The sequence below is a fragment of the Lepidothrix coronata genome, unplaced genomic scaffold (assembly GCF_001604755.1).
Source record: "Lepidothrix coronata isolate B3197 unplaced genomic scaffold, Lepidothrix_coronata-1.0 Scaffold19, whole genome shotgun sequence".
NCBI classification, from domain to species: domain Eukaryota; kingdom Metazoa; phylum Chordata; class Aves; order Passeriformes; family Pipridae; genus Lepidothrix; species Lepidothrix coronata.
Window position 1 is genome coordinate 1,503,997 of NW_016690199.1, and position 16,167 is coordinate 1,520,163.

Consider the following 16,167-nt stretch of genomic DNA (forward strand, 5'->3'; position numbering starts at 1 on the left):
GGTGAAGGGACTGGAGAACATGTCTTTGGGGAGCGGCTGAGGTTGTTAAACTGGGGTTGTTAAGCCTGGAGAAAAGGAGGCTCAGGGGGAACCTTATTGCTCTCTACAACTCCTTGAAAGGAGGATGTAGCCAGGTGAGAGTTGACAGGTAACAAGTGACAGGACAAGAGGAGAGTCTTAAGCTGCACCAGGTGAGGTTTAGGTTGGACATTAGGAAGCATTTCTTCACAGAAGGGGTGATTAGACATTGGAATGGGCTGCCCAAGGCGATGGTAGAGTCACCATCCCTGGAGGTGTTTAAGGAAAGACTGGACCTGGCACTCAGGTGATGTTAACACGGTGGTGTTGGGTCATAGATTGGACTCAGAGGATGATTTCAGAGGTTCTTTTCCAGTGTAATTGATTCTGTGATTCTGTAATAGTGTTAATATGGCTATTACGTTTGAAAACACTCTCCACTGTTTCTCCTATATTTCTGACAGAAAAAAAAAGGTGACTTATATGAGCAGCAGCCCTCCTGCATTGATATCACCAAATCCCTCTGAGGTACAGTTTTGTTTTTTTTTTTTTTTAGGAAATGAGCTCAAGAGTAGTTTGAGAGCTGGTTGCTTTGGTGGATCAGTCACATCCCTCCTTTTACTGCAGGTACAGAACCCTCTCAACATTACTAATCCTGCGAAGGATACCTTGTTGTTGTCCCACTCAGCTTCTTGACTCAGCTTTTGGCATAACGGAGGGCGTGGGACTGTGTCAGACTCAATTTAAAGTGATGTAAACTGTTGTCAAACTACTTTCAAAATTGCTAATTTTCAGGCAGCTAAGTTCCCTGGTCTAGTTCACATTGAGGAACCTGGAACACTAGTTAAAAGCTCATGGCTACTGAAGTATAACTAATGGATGTGAGCAGTTTTGCCTCTCATCTCTCAAAATCCCTCTTCATATGTTAAGAAATAGGCCTCCCCTAAATTTTTTTACCCATAGACAAAGTGTTTTCAGTTCATTTCAATCATTCATTGTGTAACACAGTTTCAAACCTCTTAAAGTGCTTATCTCTTGGCTCTGTGTTGTCTCAAAATCATTTACATCTTTTTTTGAACTGTAGCACCCAAGACTGGACACTGCTACAGTTGAGGCCTCAACATCTGCTGTCCTGCTTGTCACAGACCACATTCCTGTGTACATGTGCCAATACAAATACTTTGGAGTCAGTCTGATCTATCCACAATCTTGCTGACCTGTCTTACCCCCGCATCCATTTCTGCTGACCTACCAAGCCAGTTATTTCTCCCTCAAGTAGACAGTAATGCTACTTGAGAAATTACTTCCTGCAGCAGCCCTAATGCTATGCCCTCATTTTTATTGCTGGATAATCAAGCAGTCAAAACACATTTTGAAATAAAATTCCACATGAAGTTAAGTCAGAAAACTGTAGAATTTGTCATCCTTTGTAAATTGACTGCATTTCTCGCAAGAATTGTATTTGAAAAAGCAAAACTTAGATTGAACTGTGCCACGGTTACGGAAAGGTTGTGTAACTAAATTTAGAAGAGAGATTTGTACATATTTGTAAATATTTTAAACTTTAAATTCACTTAAACTAAAGCAGCTAAAATAATGTAACTGTAAGCAAGGATTGATAACAAAGAATGTAGGTCAAGGAGAGGGTGGTGTTATACCAATATAAGGTAAAATATGATAGAAACAGTGTAGCTTCCCATCAGCGAGGGACAAAACATGTTTTGCTGTTATATGTACTTAATTCTGTTAGTTGTGTTTGTCAGTGACATACTTTCATTCTCAGTTTTGGTCACTGTCCTGTGTGCTGCTTTTGATCTGAACAGTGCAGTGAGCAGCTCAGAAAGTTATTGCCAGCATACTCTGCAGAAGGGAAGTTCTAGCACAGCCTGATGGCTACACTGGCACTTTAGGTGCAGTTGAGCAAGTCATTTTATATATTTATTATTATTACTTCAGTCTTCCCAGTATGAGAAGAAATCCATCTTTGTAAAACACTAAAAATCTAAAATTGAAGCCTGTGATGTAGGTAACTATTAAAATAAGTGCCATAGAAGGGATAAAAACCAACACTCCTGTCCAAGTCCTGTGCACACAGAGGTTTTTACTCCTCCTTCTGCCTTTGTATAACAGCTATCGAATTAGTTCTTCAGTACAGCTGAACGAGCTGGTAAATAATGCATTCAGCTAGTTTATTTCTTAGATGGTCATCATGTGGTATATTTGGTCCATTTGGATTGTGTGAAGATTTTTATGATGTGTTTTATATCAGGTGATGTTTGGATGGTAACAATTCAAGACAAATACAGGCTTTATCAGTGAATAAACAGAAATCTTACCTTTTCTGTTTCGCTTGGCCATCAGATTTTGCAGAGTAGGCTTCCCACTTATTTCCAGATCGCTTTCTTTTTCCTCCTTTAATCTGTGAAGTCCTCATCTGTGAGAAGATTTAAGAGCATGATATAAGATATGAATGTAAAACTGCTGGTATTTTGAAGGGGCACTTGTCCTTCTCCTATTCTCTGTTTAGTCTGCATTTTGTAAAAATTGTTACTTTAAAAAAAATGGATAAGTGAATTCCAAGCAGAGATGGAGAAGAACTAAGTACTACAGGTGTTTTACATAGATGTGTATCTGTATATGTTTATATATGTGTTTGTATAAATACCAATTTGCAAGAATAAAAATTGACTTTCATCAGATAAAGTTCACATGACCAACATCTCCCATACAAGTGTGTGGGCATATATATGAAAATATAGGCACAGTCAGTACCTGCAGCCCTTCCTGGAGATTTACAAGCAATAATAAGTTCTTTTGATCAGTGTTTCTTCACTGCTGTCAAAGGTACAAGACAAGCCTATCCTTTTCATAAGTGGCATTGCCTTACTCCCCTACAAAAGGGCTTTTTAAAAAATGGCAGGAGAGGAATTTTCAGGGCTAGCTCCTTGCCAGTTCGGCACTGTGCTTTTTAGCACCCAGTCAGAACAGCAGTCAAGAGTCCTCCAAAACAGAGATTTTTGTACCAGTGACTCAGATTCGTGCCACTTCACGTTATTTTGTGTGGCTGAAGTTCCACTATAGACCATCTGTTATGGCCACCCAGGCAGGAGTACGGAGCTCTCGTCCACATTGGCATTCTGCTCTCTACACAGCAGCTTATCAAACGGGATTGCTACGGAGATACCCCTGTGGAAGTCCTGCTCCGTTGAGTGATAAACATAAATGGACCTAGCTGGAGCTTGTAAATGTCTCACATGGCACATCTGACATGTATTTGTCTACAGGAGGGGTCACATAATGCTCCATAAAGGATCTCCGATATGTCAAAAGGAGCATTATCGGGGGTACCATGGGATTAGTTCAGATATTCCCTGTTCCAATACTAGTAAGCAAGAAAAGACTTGCTCTCCCCAGAGAACTAATTATTCAGACCGGCAAGAAAAAGACCAGAAAGAGAAAGCGTTATGGAGGAAGCAGCAGAGCTGTTTGAAGAGGCAAATCAGCATGTGAACAAGGCTTTTCTGATACATCTTTTAACAAAAATGAACACAGTGGAACACCACATCAAAGTAACTGTCCTGCTCCATCAGCGTGATTGAAACGGCACAATCTGTGATTTTTTTGTTTACTTTTGAATGAAATTCACACCTAACAAGAAAGCATTTCTACTTAGTCTGTTTACCCTGCACTTGACTCCTGATTCACACGTTCTACATTTTGGGGAGGAGTGGCATGTCCGGCTTTTGGGCGACATTTGTAATCGCTGTACCAAGTTTCTGCCCTAATAACCAAGTGCTTGTTCCTCCTTGCCTCCCGCTCCTCCTCGTATCAGCTCAGTGATAACACTGTCAGTGCCCTCAGGAACTGAATTCCTAGTTGGGGGGGGGGGGGTAAGCGTTTTAGGGTCACAGACACAACTACCAGAATGGGAACTAATTCTTCCTCTCTGTTTATAGACACTGCGTCATTTGAAGTCTGTTTCTCTAGTCAACATGGCAAGATAAGTAGGAGCTTGCTCGCCTTGGCAGCTGGAGAGCTGCCTCCTCCCAGCACCACACTGCTCTCACTGATTCCCAATTCACGGTTTTGTTCCTACTTTGCTCCCCTCCCCCAGTGTCTTAACTTGCCTTCAGGCCCCAGGCACTCCTTTAAGCCAAGTTTTCTGAATTTTCTGTTCGGATTTCCTTTGCTGCCTGTTTACCTCCGCCTTCCTTGGGCTTTGCAGTGCCCTCCTCGGCCAACCTGCCCTCCCCAACTGTCCCTGCCCTCCCCAACTGTCCCTGCCCTCCCCAACTGTCACTCCCCAGCTGTCACCCCCCAACTGCCTCGGAAGGTTCTAGTGCTCCCCCTTCTCTCCTGGGGCAGTGCCCGCAGGGCTGCCTCTGGTGCCTGAAGCTGCCTGGAAACACAGCCACGTGTGTGACGTGGTCCCCCTGTGCCACTGGGGTGTTTCTGAGTCCCAGGTGAAACGAGCTCTGCTTCTGTTCCTTTGCTTTGTGATCAAGCCTCCTTCCAGTAGCTGAAGGGAGTCTGCAAGAAAGATGGGGAGCGACTTTTTACAAGAGAACGGAGTGACATAACAAGGGGGAATGGCTTCAAATTGAAAGAGGGTTTAGATTGTGTATTAGGAGGAAGTTCTTTGCTGTGAAGATGGTGAGGCACTGGCACAGGTTGCCCAGAGAAGCTGTGGCTGCCCCATCCCTGGAAGTGTTCCAGGCCAGGTTGGATGGGGCTTGGAGCAACCTGGTCTAGTGGAAGGTGTCCCTGCAAGTTGGAATGAAATGATCTTTAAAGTCCCTTCCAACCCAAACCATTCTATGATTCTGTGATTCTAAGTCCCCTCAGTTATCTCTGCATTTAATGCATTACAAGCCAGTATATATACACTGCTATAAAACCATCCTCTTCATGTGAGCACGTTTTACTGAGGCCCAAGTTCCTACCTACAACATCACACCTTGAGAAGAGCTAATGAGTAAAAAATACCTATATCTGTTGAAAGTGCCCAGCAGTGCTTTAAGTGTGTGAACTGTAGCACTTTCCACATCTCCAGTGAAGCACCTGAGGCACCTACCAGCTCCCTCCCAAGCTTGGTGCATCTCTCATGGTTATAGCAGTTGATAAAACTCTTGAGATTTTCCCCAAGTTCAGAGTCCTTGAGGCTGGAGTAGGCTGAGACAGAGATATCTTGTTCCCTTTGTTATGAAAGAGAACAAGCAAGTATTCGTGTTGTATTTTTCAACCTGCTTTATCTCTGTCTCATGGTACAACTTTAACCTATTGGATACTTTTAAAGTTTTCAAATTATGGCAAGGGAAAGTCTTCTGTAGTCAGTAGCTAAGCTCAGCATTGTAGGGAATGCTTAACATCAGAGGGGGCCTAACAGCACTTAAACAAGTTTAAAATATAAGTTTTAATGGGTTCCAGATTTTGCAGTACAAATGAATGAATATGTATGAATACTGCCAAAATAGGAAGGACAGGAAAAGAAAGGTTATAAGAGCATTTTCTAAAGCCTTCCCAGATCTACTATCAGGGTTAAACAAATATGATAATTTTGCCACTGAGATAATTACATGAATAAGGAGGTTGTAGTTCTGTCATGACCCTGTAAAAGAAATACAGATGCCCTATAAATGGCTTGTAAGAAAGAACTTCACATGAGAGAGGAACTGGAGTTGAAAACCAAAAGCTATAAATCTTAGAAAAAGACAGAAATTGATTCGGTTTAGACAGAAAATAGCAAAGAAACACCTAAATAATCTCCTGACTAAGCAGACCACACAAAAATAGATGACTGGAACAGGAACAAAACTGGTGTTCTGTGCAAGTGCTGGAAGTGCTAGAAGTTGAAAAACTTGGTTGAAGAGATGAGGTTGTCTCACTTTAAAGGAGCACTGATAGAACTGATTTTTAGGAAATTCTGCGAAGGGATGGCATTAAAGCCTCTCCAGCACCTCATGGCAGAAAGAGAAGAGGATGCCAAGGTTAGGATAGGAATAGCAAATAAAGCAGAAAATGTCATCATACCATTGTACAAATCCATTGTGCATCCTTCCTTATCTTTAATGCTGGGTAATTTAGTATGGACTGTATTTAGAGAATACAGAGAAAGCCAAAAAATAAGATGGCTGGGTACAATTCTCACAAAAGAAGAGGATTAATACACTGGGGATCTTGAGGTCAGAAGAAAAAACTTCATGCTGAATTTGCTAGAGGTTTGTCAAGGTCTTCGATGGAATGGAGATGGGTGAACGAGTGACTTATTTATCAGAACTGCTTTGTGTTATTTGATCTTGTGTTCTCTGGCAAGATGGAATATTACAAGCTCTCACATCCTGTTATGAAGGCAAAAAGTGTGAACAGGTTCAGTAAAAGAAAGTTTTAAAAACCAGGTGCTCAAGGGCATCGAGGAGATTAAATTGTCCTTGTACTTTAACATAATTGCAACATACATTACATATGCAATATATTAATGACTGTAGAAGCTTATTTACCACTAAATAAAAATGCACCACTATCAACTTTAAAAATCGGTTTTATAGAGAAGTCTAGACACCAGATTTAGGGTAAGATATCTCAGTAAATACAGAATAATTTGAGCCAATATAAAATGTGTGATATGATAACACTTGGCATATTATCATTATTGGATGGCTTCTTTGACATGCTGTCCAGCCCCCACACTTAAGAGAATTTTCAACATTATCCAGTGTCAGGTAGGACCTGGAAGAATTTGTAGCAAGAATCAACAGCCGAGACTTCAGTGAGAGCTGATTTAAACCAGAACTGAGATCTTCATTTCTAAGAAGGCACAAGGAGAAGTTAAACCCACGATTTGCTAAGGCACCAAGCGGCGCCATAGGACACTCCTGGAAAATTCATCTTAAGCTATATTTAGTACGTTCACAGAAATTGTGGCTCCCACTTGAGCCATTTCAGCTCAAATATAAATAAATAAATAAATATTTAAGAGAATTGTGTGCTTCTGAGTCATGTTTAGTTCTAATATGTGTCTTTCTAGGTGAGCTCCTACCTCGGAGCAGATTCATCTCTAGCTGCAATTCTATAGGTGTGCACCTGTACTTCACGTGTTAAAGTCCATCAAAAATACACTAGGCAGTGAAATGCTAATATTGAAAGCTTTTAGTACAAAAATGGCTAACAAGAGCCCTTCAGACAAACTCTTCCCTACAAGTTTGTTTTAGAATAATTATAGTTTCTTGCAGTTACTGGCTTTTAATGATGGGCTCTTGAGATTTTTTTTTAGTTCCATTATCTTTGTAGAGTTTAGTTCTTGAAATTTTATCACGATCTCATTGCATGAGTGTGAGATACTCCAGGGCAATGCTGTTCAATGCCTGCTTGAGTACAATTTTAAAATGTAATTTTTTTTCTTTTCTCTGATTTATACCTAGGTCAAATTCATATTATTGTCTTGGGTTCCTTCTTGAAAACTCACTGCAGCTTCATTCGAGATCTTAAAATATGATGTAAGTCACATCCTGGAAAATGTGAAAATAGATTTTCTTCATCTTCTACATAAAACATCCTTTCTGAGTTACTAAACTTTCTTCCAAAGTACACTGTTTTTGATCCAGAATTTCATTCTGTGACATTCAGACTGTTCTGATTGCACCAAATGTAATTCCACCCCCACTGAAACCCACCTCAGGCCTTTTCCCAGTGTGATCCAGCTATTTTTCTTTGGGATGTTACAGGAAGCTACACACTGCCATTCTGATACACGACAGTGAATACGCTTCGAGGGGGTTTTTTTTTCATAATTCCTGGTAGCATTGCAACTCAGCAAACTGTTTTGATACATCTGTGTAAGCAATTTAACTCTCCTCCTGCTCCCCACTGCAACTCAGTGCTCTGCTTTTAACAAATTGGCAGAATCCTAACAAATAGACACTCCAAAGCTGTCATACGGTGCCGTTGCCTATCATCCCATTCAAATGGTTTCTTCAAGGAAATTTCCAGTAGTGTTAGTCCTGCTGGTTATCATCTGCAGGATATTTCAACCAGAATGCCATGTATGCAGAATTCTTGATTTTACTTTAGTTTGCAAAAATATTTGCCGTCTGAAGTGTTGTCTGCTTATTCGAGCCATTAGACAGAAATACAAGTAAGGTTCTCTGCTTTCAACTGAGATTTACAAAAATCCTCATTACCTCCCGGGAAAAAAAGAAATGGCAAAAGACATTTGCAGGAAAAGAAGTAGGGCATCTATTGCTGCTGCATGTTTAATTTTATTTGATTTACTATACTTAACTTTTTCCTTTGTTGGCAAAAACAACCTTAGCGGCTGCTAATGCTGTTGCCAGTGTCTCCATCTGCATCTTTGGTTACTTCTTGGATTTGTTCTCTTTCTGCATTTGCAGAATTCTGCTTGCATCCTCTGGACTCTCGTGGGAATTTTTCCCCTTTGTGGCCAACATTCACAGCAGCTTGAAGTTACTCTCATTGTGGATGACATTTTCCTGCAGTTGAAGACACCTGAGCCCAGTTCCCTCTCGAGCCTCTTACGTGGCCTTGGTGATCACTGCCACTGATAAGGGAAATGCCTCTGTCTCATCTTCAGAAGTCTCAGATTCATGTTGTGCACACCCATGTTTCAGTTCTGTCATTAATCCCAAATCCCCTTTTGGAGCGTTTATCTGAATTAATCTCATCTTGTAATTTTGCCATGTAGCTTTATTTTGCAGCTGGACCCTTCCTTATCTTTCCTTTTGTAGATTCTTTCTCTTGGGAGTGGTTTCAGTAAAACACCTCGGAAAGCATTAAATTTAGTCTCAGAGTTGGTACTGTATTTGTTGGCATTTCTGTCTGGCCTGTTTTCTGCTGACCTTTACTTAAATGATTATGTATATGCATGTGTGCATGTATATTTGTAAAGCTTTCTGTCTTGTTCAAGTTTAATTTTACTCCCTGAAACAAGCTTTTCTCTTGAGCTCAGTGTCCCAGTTGTTTCGTTAGGATTGTGACAAGTCTGCTCATACAAGGCACATCCACGGCACATCTGAATGAAAGTAAACATCCTGTGTTCCTCAGCCTTCTATAAACCCCAGCAGATGGCTGCTGCTTTGACAAACTGTGTGGAATAGGGTGGATCACATTTCCCATGCAACAGACTTATTTCTGGAAATCCAAACCCAGTATAATTCTTGAAGGTGGCAGCGTGGATCTAACCACAAAGTGGTTTAGCCCAAATCAGTCCTACGTGGCGACTCTTCGTAGCTCAGACCCCCTTGCTTTTTGGACTGGATGTACAGTGGGGGATACCTTAAATTGCTGATTCGCACAAAGTTGCAGGAGGACTGGTAGCAGCTTTCACCTGCAGGTCCTTGTTCATCAACCTCAAGGTCCTTTGTGTGATACCTCTCCTTGTTAGAACCTGCATATGTTTTTTTGTCCCCTGTGATTAAGTATCTCCTGGAGAGAAATGGTATTTCTTAGAATTGACTGGATTTTTCCCTAATGCTCAGAGACAGTCCCTGCTCAGGATACTGGCAGAATCTGCAGGAGGTGATGTATATTTTCTACACCTCAGGTAACACTCAGGAGACGTGTGCCACAGACATATGTCTTATCCTGGTTCCCTGCAGCAACAGTTCACTGGTGTGTCTGTGCTTACCCTGTGTCTGGAATCAAAGGCATTTCAATGTCCAGGTGGATTAGCAGCAATCACAGAATCATAGAATGGTTTGGGTTGGAAGGCACCTTAAAGACCCTCCAGTTCCAACCCTCTGCCATGGGCAGGGACACCTTCCACTATCCCGGGTTGCTCAGAGCTCCATCCAGCCTGGCCTTGAACACTTCCAGGGATGTGGCATCCACAGCTTCTCTGGGCAACGTGTTCCCAGCCTTAGACTTGACCCTCTGTGTGTGTGTGTGTTCAGGAACCCATTTTCATCTCATTTCATTTCCTAAAAGGAAGCAACAAGGGAGTTATTTTGGCTGCAAGTCCAAGCAAATAGCCTCTATTAGGTCTTAAAAACACTGTTGGGGATGTGTCCTGAGAGAAAGACAGTTTGGGAGTGGGCTTCATCTTTTCTTGTTTAAAACTTTCCTCCACTGAGTAACAGGCTTTCCATCACATGTTAAGAGTATTAAGCATCAAAGGAGAAGGCTTTTGAAAGACCACCTGCATGGTCTTTCTAGAACTTGTCTACAACCTTTTGGCATAGATGATCTTCAATGGGCTACATGTCTGTTCTGCTGCATTAAGAGGCCCTAAAAATGCTGCCATTTGTTTAGAATCATAGAATCAATAAGGTTGGAAAATACCTCCAAGGTCATCAAATCCAGGAAATATTTCTAAAGAACTAAGAAATTTCTGGTGTTTCTGCTCCAAATATACTTGTTACAAAAAGGCTGAATGCAAGCTGGTCTAGCATTACCTGTCCTTGTGTGCCTTCATCAGCCAGAACCTCACTGGTCATGCAAACCCAATACACAGTTAATCATGGGATATTTTCCTCCATCACACCAACGTAGAAAGCTCCCAGTGGCTCTTGAGTGCGTATTTCCATTAAGGATTCAGTAGACTGATCACACTCCAAAACCCATGAAGTCTTTATTATTTCCTAAATCAAAGTTTCTTACACTTCCAATTTCGTTTACAATTCATTGTTTTGTTTGTTTTTTTTTTTTTAACCATCTGCTATTAAGCCCAATTTCATTATATTTTAAGACATTTTGTACCGTGCCCATTGCACTCAGTCACCTTCTAATTAGCCATCCTGCCCTTTCATTCACTATTTGGTCATTTCAGAGCGACCCAGGAGGCAGGAACTTTGAAACCAGAGATTTTACAGGTCTCTGGCCAGCATTCTCTTCACAGTGATGATATTTTTTGTGTAATATCGCATAAGGGCAGCATCCTCTTGGTCAGGTATTTCTGTGGCTAAACAGAACACACTGTTGGTCAAAATCTCTAACTAGGTGGAGTAAGAGATGAGACTGTTCATCCTGTCTTCCAACAGCTGCTTCTGTTTCCTTGAAGAGAGACTCCCTAGGTGGCTATGTCCATTTTCCCACTAATGGGACTAAGTGTCATTGACTGGTGTACACAGCCAAAGACCTTCTTGAGATGCTTTTTTTTACAAAAGCTTATGCTCAGGAAAAAAATCAATATTACAGAAAAAAACAGCCTATCAACATTTTCCCTTATACAGAGATGAGTTTCCATTTGCTTTATATTATTATATTTCCTGGCCACAGAAGGATGGGCACTGAAATCAGGTGGATTACCTGCAGTCATGGAACCCTGCCAATAATTCATTATATTTTGCGAATTGCAATATTCCTGATCTTGGTTTGGTTCTTTAATCCAGAAGAAAGATTTTAAAACTGCTTGTGCTGACCCCCTCAGAAGTGTTTGTAAATAAAGTATGAACCACAAAGCTGTATCTGTTTCTTGCCCTGTTTTTTTTTTTGCATTTTGTTTTCCCCAGCGGTGCCTCTTTGGCTTTTCCGCGGAGTTTTTCAAACTCAGCAAAAGCATCTGTGAACCATTTTGCCTGCTACAGTAGGACACCTGTTTATGCATGTAGACTTCCCTTCTCATCTGGGAAGATGGACAACAATATAAGCCCTTGTACTACAAAACCAGATGAACTTAGAATCACAGAATCATTTAGGTTGGAAAAGACCTCTAAGATCATCGAGTCCAGCCTTTAACCCAGCACTGCCAAGCCCACCACTAACCCAAGTCCCCAAGTGCCACAACCACATATTTTTTGAGCACATCCAGGGATGGTGACTCAACCACTTCCCTGGGCAGCCTGTTCCAGGGCCTGACAACCCTTTCAGTGAAGTAATTTTTCCTAATACTTTTCCATCTGTACAAAAAATTATGGTTCTGCACAAGTGGGCTTGAGTAAAATTGCAGTGAATGATACCAGGGGTCAAATGAGGCATCCAAAATCACCAAGAACACTGGATTCAAGTGTAAGCCTTCCAGTACCTGAAAGGAGCCTACACAAAAGCTGGAGAAGGACTTATTACAAGGGCAGGTAGTGACAGAACAAGGGGGAATGGCTTCAAACCGAAAGAGGGTATGTTTAAATTGGATATTAGGAAAAAGATTCTTGCCTGTGAGGGTGGTGAGGCACTGGCACAGGTTGCCCAGAGAAGCTGTGGATGCCCCATCCCTGGAAGTGTCCAAGGCCAGGTTGGATGGAGCAACCTGTTCTAGTGGAAGCTGCCCCTCCCCAGAGCAGGGGATTGGAATGAGATGATCTTTAAGGTCCCTTCCAACACAGATCATTCTATGATTCTGTGATACCATACATATCTTCTGTTGATCTTTGCTATATTCAGAAGCAATGGCCCATGTGTACAGCCCTGCAAATCTTAAGTGGGAGAAAATGCTAATTGGAGTCACAGCCTAGAACACACACTGCCAGAAGCCTTTAGTGAACACACTCAGCCTCTCACCTTCTTGCTCCCTACTCATACACAATCTTGCATCACATGTACATCCCACATCTAGCTCATGTTTCTCCCCCCATAACTGCTGTGTGTGCCTCATAGCTGCCCAAAATATATCCTACCCAGGTAGAGGCTATGCCACGGCTACAAAGGAGGACAGCAAGGTCCAGCTGATCAAGCCCTTCCAGAGGGAAGCAACCTGTGTGATTATTAAAGAAGGTTACAGAAGCCTCAAACTGTTCATGAGAGAAACACAACTCCCTACGAGAGCAAATAAGGCAATTCAAATGTGTTTAATTGTGTGTGCCTGTCTGAAAATCTGGCTCATCATTCCTCTTTCTGTTTCTCACTCAGAGGGTCACTGAAAACACTGATATGCCAAGGAAGCCAATTCCTTTTGGGATCAATGACTCTGCTCCACGCAGACATTTTCCCTTCTGTCACTTGGCATAATTCAGTATGTGACTTGAAAATTCAAAATATAAACAAGAGAGAGGAACTAGGGCCAATGGTGTTGCAAGCAGAATTCTCAGGCCTTCCCAGTAAGTGGAAAATACCTCTCCTCTAGAAATACCAGCCATTTCTCCATTCTCTTTAGCTTAGAACGATTTCTTTGCAGCTTTTAACCTATGAGGAAATTGGGGCAAAAATAGCATAGTCAAACATACATGTACAAGACTATAAAACCACACCACTCAGTGCCTCACTGTATCATACACAATTTATCAGGCAAGTTTCTACCACCTCCTTGTTCTCTTCTTCCTATGAATTGCTGATTTCTTTTCTCTTTCTTTCTCAGAACCATTTTCTCCCTTAACTTTATTGTTCTTTAACACCTTTTTAAAAGTTATGAAATATATAAGTATGTATTTAAGTATATCTTTGTTCCTGCTGCTTTCATCTGTGTTACAAATGCAAGTTAAAAACCTTCAGGGTATTTATGCATCATTCTGAGGAGGAAAGAACTGCCCCTTATATTGTCCTTTAGCAGTTTCTGGTCACTCCCATGTTCCAGGATGCACAAACTTACTGCAGATCTTTCCTGAAAATTGGTAAACGATACACCTGAGCTAAACAAATGGAAAATTCACCATGAGCACAGACAGATCTCTTCTGAAAGCCAAATTTAAGGTGTTACCTTTCCTGCAGTTCCTTATCTAATGCAGTGAGTGCTGACCCTCTCCCAGGGTGGCAATAAACAGCAGGAGGCAGTGACATTAAGATATCTCCAGAGCAGTTGTTTAAATAATAATGTATCTTCTTTCCAGATGGAGCATCTGGTTCTCCTCTGGAAGGTGAAACCCAGAGTGTTCTTGCTTAGGGTTACACTGAACTCCATGTGGAGATTCTCTACTAACAGTTCTGGCATCTTCCTCAGCCATTGCTTTGGTAGTTGCTCCCCTCCTTGGTTACACAAGTTGCTCTTTTGGTCCTCACCAAATCCCTCCGGCATCCGCTCGGAGCGGTTGGTGCTTCCCTGACGTGCTGCCATCAAGGCAACCAAGTCAACAGGGAAGTGGCTGCAGAAGCCACTTGCTCCTTTGGCTCCTTCCTTTGGGCAGAAGAGCTCTTGTCTGTAGATTTATCATGGAAAGTACTCAAAAACTATGACAGAGACACTAAACAAGTGCAGCAGAGATGCACCTGCAGCGTGGACCACATCCACACAGTCCCAAAACAATCCAGTGCTTCCGGCAGCTCAAGTTTCCCCTCAGAGCTAGATTTAGAAAGGTCAGGCCAGCACAGTCATTTTAAGGGAAATAGCTTCATTTTTTAAAGTATTTGAAGTTTTAACATTTAATCTTTCAAGTTAAGGAAAGCCAAGAATTTATGGGAGTGAGGAAGGCATGATGCCTTTAAGAGAATTATTAAACTGAATTAACAAGAGTGACTATTTCTTAACTGGGGGGGAAAGAAAGTAGGAGAATTCAATGCAAGTTAATACTCCTGGCCAAAGAGTTAAAAGACCCATTCTGCATTTTGTCAGGGAAATTATTTTAAGGAGGAAAAAAAAAAAGAAAATATTTATAAGCATATGAAAATATACTCAAATATATTAAATATATGACAAGTGTATATGAGTATGAAAATATTTATGATGCTTCAGTAAATGCATAGCTGTCATTTCTTGTGAAGAAAATGCAATCTTAATTTTAGTATTTCCTGTTTCTCGGATGTAAGTAGGTTTCAGTGGCACACAAGGCTGTACTATATACTGTACTTCAGTTAAAGCACCATAAGTTAGGGAAAGGACAGTTATCTGCAGAATTCAGTCTGTTGTGTATATTTTTATATTACTAATGCTGGCTGTGTTGCCATGTGTGCACACTTCAAGCCAACTCGGGATTTACAAACTTGCAGGTATGTAATGATACTGGCACTCACTCTCTGTTTCCTTATGGAGGAAGCAACAAATGCAAAACTTCAACAGGAATGAAACAAGGGTAAAACAAACACAGAGAAGACACTGAAATGTACGTGTTTACTCCAAACATTTAGACAATGTTGAAATTTATGAAAATGTTGTCTTCTGGAGAGAAGTCTAGATCTAAGTCAGGCTACATTAGCTAAGGATGGGGAAGAAACTGGGAAATTCTTAGTCCCAGATGAAAATGACAGTAGGTAAGCTTCTTTTGCATGGTCTGTAAGTGTAAAATGCAGCCACTGGTACCACTACTCCATTCACAGAACACTGAAACTGCCCTCAAAATGAGAGTATAATTGTCACAATAAGCTAGTGATGAGATGGCTTTTGAGTCAAAATCATTTGTGCCTCACTGTGAGAGCTGCCAGCTTGACCAACCCTGTTTTATTTCTGGAAATCCTCGTTATTTCATTTCCAGCAGCCCAGGACTAAGGGAATCCTTTTCAGTGAGCACAGTCTGAAGCAGGTTCATGGTACAAGTGGTACAGTAACACCACCACCACCTTCTCCCAGAGGTGAGACTCCTACCAGTTGCCCCAGCAAGGTGCCCTGTGCAACACTGGCACTGATGCAGGTGACTGAAAGCCTTGGAATTGTGCTGGTACACCCCAAACACCCTGGAGGATAATTTTATTACAAAACATTATAATATACAAATACAATATAAATATTACAAAGCATTCAGAGACAGACACCAGGGGATTTGTACAATTTTCTGAAAGGGCAACAGCTGCCCTTTCTCACCTGGGAGCAGCCCAAGAGAGGAGGTCTGCTGTTGTGGGAGGAGGTTTTCTCCCATTTTATTGAGTATACAAGGGTGACAGAGACAATATATGAATTTGCTTCCCAGTGAAGATTTTTAAGGAGGTTTTAGGGTTTGTCTTACATGTTTTCCAAGTGTTTTCCATGGCTGGGGGAAAACCTAAGTTTGTATTTGTGGTGGGTTGATCCCTGGCTGGAAGCCAGGTGCCTACCAAGCCACGCTGTGACTCCTCTGCCCAGCAGGACAAAGGCAGGGGGAGAAAATAAGATGGAAAATCCTCATGGGTCAAGATAAAGGTAGTTAAACAAAGCAAAAGCAAAGGAAAACAAAGTATTTATTCTCTACTTCCCATCAGCAGGGAAAGTCCAGCCACTTCCTGGGAAGTTGTTCTTCAGTATGTAGTGGTTGGTCTGGAAGAGAAATGCTGTAAGGAAGGAATGCCCTCCCTCCTTCTCCTTTCCCTCAGCTTTTATTGCTGAGTGGGTGCCCTATGGTTTGAAACTTCCCTTTGGTCAGTTGG

At 41.5% G+C, this 16,167-nt stretch overlaps 1 protein-coding gene across 5 annotated transcripts in view; it reads right to left on the reverse strand.

Moving 5' to 3' along the window:
- PPP2R5E (protein phosphatase 2 regulatory subunit B'epsilon) overlaps window positions 1-4,304 on the reverse strand; it is a 78,010-nt gene extending 73,706 nt beyond the window's left edge. For 2 of the 5 annotated variants that reach the window (XM_017807548.1, XM_017807545.1), the window contains exons 1-2: window positions 4,146-4,303; window positions 2,355-2,452 (exon numbers count right to left, since the gene is read on the reverse strand). In XM_017807548.1, coding sequence (XP_017663037.1) covers window positions 2,355-2,452 — 98 coding nt within the window. In that variant the 5' untranslated portion in view covers window positions 4,146-4,303. Of the gene's footprint in view, window positions 1-2,354; window positions 2,453-4,145 lie in introns of all 5 variants that reach the window. The other 3 variants (XM_017807549.1, XM_017807546.1, XM_017807550.1) reach the window with 2 other exon arrangements.
- Between the last annotated feature and the right edge of the window lie 11,863 nt (window positions 4,305-16,167).